This window comes from Epinephelus moara, chromosome 4, assembly GCF_006386435.1.
Source record: "Epinephelus moara isolate mb chromosome 4, YSFRI_EMoa_1.0, whole genome shotgun sequence".
Classification (NCBI taxonomy): Eukaryota; Metazoa; Chordata; class Actinopteri; order Perciformes; family Serranidae; genus Epinephelus; species Epinephelus moara.
The window spans coordinates 44187563-44191572 of NC_065509.1; the positions used below are offsets into that span (position 1 = coordinate 44187563).

Consider the following 4010-nt stretch of genomic DNA (forward strand, 5'->3'; position numbering starts at 1 on the left):
CCCCCCTGACAGCAGGCCTCACCATGACCAAGTGGTTTTGTGCCTAAACACAACCACACATTCACCACAGCGTAAAGTTTCAACATATCAGTGACATAATAACATGTAAATGTGACATGGTTCTGCAGAATCATTTCTCCTGGCTGTTGAACATGCTGACATGTGAAAGGTGAAGTATCATCTGAGGATCCTCTGAGATCTGAGTCTGCAGAACAAAATATAAAAAGTAAATGTCACTGTGTCTGTTGTGAGGAGTGTGTGTGTGTGTGCAGGCTGACGGCCGTGGACACGGCGTGGAGATGAAGCAGCAGTTATGAACGGAGGTCGGTGTTCAACAAAGTGGCACAATTTAATTTGTGTGGCAGGAACTGCACGGCTGCGATAGACTCGGTAATGAAACCTCTCAGCTTTAGGTTCTGTCTACTTTATATTCACAAAGAGAAACGAGCGAGGCAGCCATTGTGGAGACATGCAAATACACTGATCTCTTTAATACGAGCTTCACCCAATTGGATGGCGACTTTGACAAGCAGAACAAATGCCCTGCGAGCACAAACATGTGCAGGTCAGGAGGAGCGGCGCTGATGGCCGAGGCAGAATTCAACTTTCTTTATCCTCTTTTCAACGCCGGCAGTCACATTCTGCCTGTTCGCTTACTGTTAAATTAGTCATCTGAGATTAGAGACGGCTTAAGGAAGAAAAGTTTCCTCTCAAAAGTTGATAAAGCTTTGCAACTTTATGTATATGAACATATGCAAAAACAAAATGTGGGCAAGTTTGGCTTCGAGTGGAACTCTCTGAAGTTTCTCTGCACTTTTAACAACATAAAATACGTCCTGTTATTTTATTCATGTTATTAATTACCAATTAATTTCATTAGTTTACACGTGTGTCAGGCTGTTTCCATGACAACAGAGAAAATGGATTTATATAAAACCCTGTAAACATGTCAGTGTGAGTGAAATGGTCCTGCAGTGAATGTGTCACAGTGGGACTAACACACCCAGATCATGTGACTCCTGCATGTATACAGTCAATCAGACCCAAACTGGCCGAGCCGCTCTGAGCATGCTCCACAGTTTCCGCCCCGGGCTTTGACCCGGAAATCCAATAGCATTAAATGTGTAAGAGAAGAAGAAGCCGGTAACAACATGGAGAAATCTACATCCAGAGCCGTGACTTTTTGGACGGACCAAATGTACAGAGCTCAGACATGTTCTCCCCGTGTCAGCGTGGGTTTCCTCCAGGTGCTCTGACATGTTCTCCCTGTGTCAGCGTGGGTTTCCTCCAGGTGCTCTGACATGTTCTCCTTGTGTCAGCGTGGGTTTTAATAATAAATAAAGTTCTGTTTGAATTGTGTATTTCAAAACATCTCACCTCCACTCACCAGAAGCATTCCTCCATTTTATATGATGTCATCGGCTCACCATCACAGCAAACCTTAAATAAATAAACAGAGTTGTTGATGAGAATAAATTGTGTAGTTTCATTATAAAGTTCAGGAACAGAAACTACATTAACAGTGTTGCAGCTGTACGAACTACAACACCCAGCAGCTCCTGCTCCTCCGCGCAGGCGCAGTTGCAGGATAAACATGGCGTCAGTGAAGTTATTGACAGTTTTTTTTCTCCTGAACTGTTTATCGAGTTTCGTCTCTTGTCTGTTCTTTCACATCGGAGACACCGAGAGGAAATGTTTCATACAGGAGTTACCGGACGAAACGCCGCTTATAGGTGAGTTTAACCCGGGATAACGGTCCCTCAGCGGTTAGCACACCAACTTCAACTTTTTAGTTAGTAGGAAGTTCCTCTTAAAGACAAATATACGTCATATCAGTGTTAAATTTATTCACCGTCTTTATATGAGATTAACTGTCAAATAAATGTAATAAATATAATAAACCTGTCGTGTTGTCAGCTCTAAATAAATCATGTATACATTTAATTATGTGAAGACAGGTGTCATGATCCGGAAGTGACCCTCTGATTTAAACTGTCCATCAAAAAAACCATCAAGTGTTTTATTTAGTATCTTCAGATCATAACTAATAACCTCAGTGAATATGGAGAAGTTTCCTCTTTACTATCAAAAGTTATTACACATACTGTCAGAGCATTTCCGGTGTTCTGACCAACACAACCTGCGCAGTGTGATGATGTTTCCCACGTGACACAATCAGCTGATCTGCTCTTATCATAGAGGAAGGAGTCATGGAAATTCTTCTGTTGGCTACAAACCAGTGACAGGAGGTTTGTGTGGGTGTGTGCAGGAACCAGAAGTACACACAGGAATGATCAGAGGACATGTCAGTCTGTCCGTACACACCTATCAGCTGATACACACACTGTATACCGTTATCATTCATTTATAACAACAACAAAGAGAACAATGCATAAATGAATCTATCATAATTAAAACAACTGGAGACTGAGAACAAACTGAAATGTGAGTCTGATAACGTGTGCACAGTGTAACTTTGTGCCCTGAAAAACAGGTGCTTGGGAACACGTGAACGCACCTGTTGTGTGTCTGCTCTGAAAAGAAAGAATTTCAGGGCACCAAAACCGCAGCATGTGTACGGCCTTCAAGTTGGCACAAGAGTAGCGCCCAGCACCTGACCTCTTGTCAAAGGCGTGGCACGTGTGCACGGCCTCCTTAAGTGATGTCTTTATGTCTCTCTGCAGGTAACTATTGGACTGAGCTGTACGACACACAGAGGGACGAGTACCTGCCGACCCCTCAGGACCACAGGATACATGTTTCGGTCAAAGATCCTGATGACAAGGTTTGTCACAGAGAGTCACTGCATTTCATTTTTCTTTTCACTTTTCATTTTGGCCCCTCGTCCACATTAAACTGGAATTTTTTACACCCCAAACTGAAAAGAAAAAGTTAAACTGTTTTCCTGTTTCAGTGTGGAAAATAATCTCTGTAACAATGACCTGCAAACACTCGGAACATGAACAGCACTCTGAGGTGTCAAAGATGTTTCTGTCTACGGCAGAGGACTAGAGACCCTCTGCTGATCCACTGAGGAACCATCAACATCAGTTTATTACACAGCAGGACTGTGCTGGTGTGACTGTGCTGTCCTCTCAGTGTGTCTCTGTGTGTCCTCCAGGTGGTTTTGTCTCGTCCTTTCCCCTCAGAGGGAACCTTCAGATTTACATCACACACACCAGGAGAGCACCAGATCTGCCTGCAGCCAGACTCCTCGCAGCCTGCTGGAGGCCTGTTGGTAAGAAAACACACATTTGTTGTTTTATTTATCACTGCTTTAATGCAGTTATTTATTAAAAGACAACTGTCCGTCCTGATGAACTTCCTGTTGTGTCCTGCAGACAGTTCACCTGGACATCAGAGTGGGCGAAGGCACGTACAGCTACCCTGAGTTGGCTGTTAAAGACAAACAGACGAAGCTGGCGCTGAGAGTCCGTCAGCTGATAGAGCAGGTCGAATACATCAAGAGAGGATACAGCTACCACAGGGTCAGTCTCAGTGTGTGTGTGTGTGTGTGTGTGTGTTTGTGTGTGTGTGAGTGTTTAAAGACCCACTTACTACATTTACTCTGGAGCTTTCAGCAGCTGTTGTCGCTGCACTGTGCTCAGTTCATCGCTGACACGCAGCTGTTGAAACAGGATGAGACCTCGAGACATCAGCTGAAAACAAACTTGCTGTTTCAATAATCAACGTTCACACTGAAATGAATGTTTTCTGTGACGGTTCACTGTCTACACAAAGTTTAAGCAAATAGATTAATGAATAAATGTATGTAATTTAATTTCAATTAAATGATAAATACATTTATTTGTAAGTATATTTTTATGCCTCCATGTCGGTGATAGCCGTTGCCGGAGACATTATAGACCCGTCTCCACCAAACCCTTTCAGTCCAGCACCTTTGGGACCAGCAGTAACCCTTCAGACATGGTACCTAGACCCTCGGTCTGTTCAGACAGTCCTCTTAAATGTGGGCGGGGTTGTTGTCACTCACTGCTCCGTCCAGCACT

General features: G+C 43.6%; 1 protein-coding gene across 1 annotated transcript in view; it reads left to right on the forward strand.

Annotated features, from left to right (window-relative positions):
• Positions 1 to 1582: 1582 nt before the first annotated feature.
• Positions 1583 to 4010, forward strand: part of LOC126389109 (transmembrane emp24 domain-containing protein 9-like) — a 4363-nt gene continuing 1935 nt past the window's right edge. Inside the window, exons 1-4 of the mRNA XM_050042562.1 lie at positions 1583 to 1733; positions 2685 to 2785; positions 3122 to 3238; positions 3342 to 3488. Coding sequence (XP_049898519.1) covers positions 1595 to 1733; positions 2685 to 2785; positions 3122 to 3238; positions 3342 to 3488 — 504 coding nt within the window. The 5' untranslated portion in view covers positions 1583 to 1594. The remainder of the gene's footprint in view (positions 1734 to 2684; positions 2786 to 3121; positions 3239 to 3341; positions 3489 to 4010) is intronic.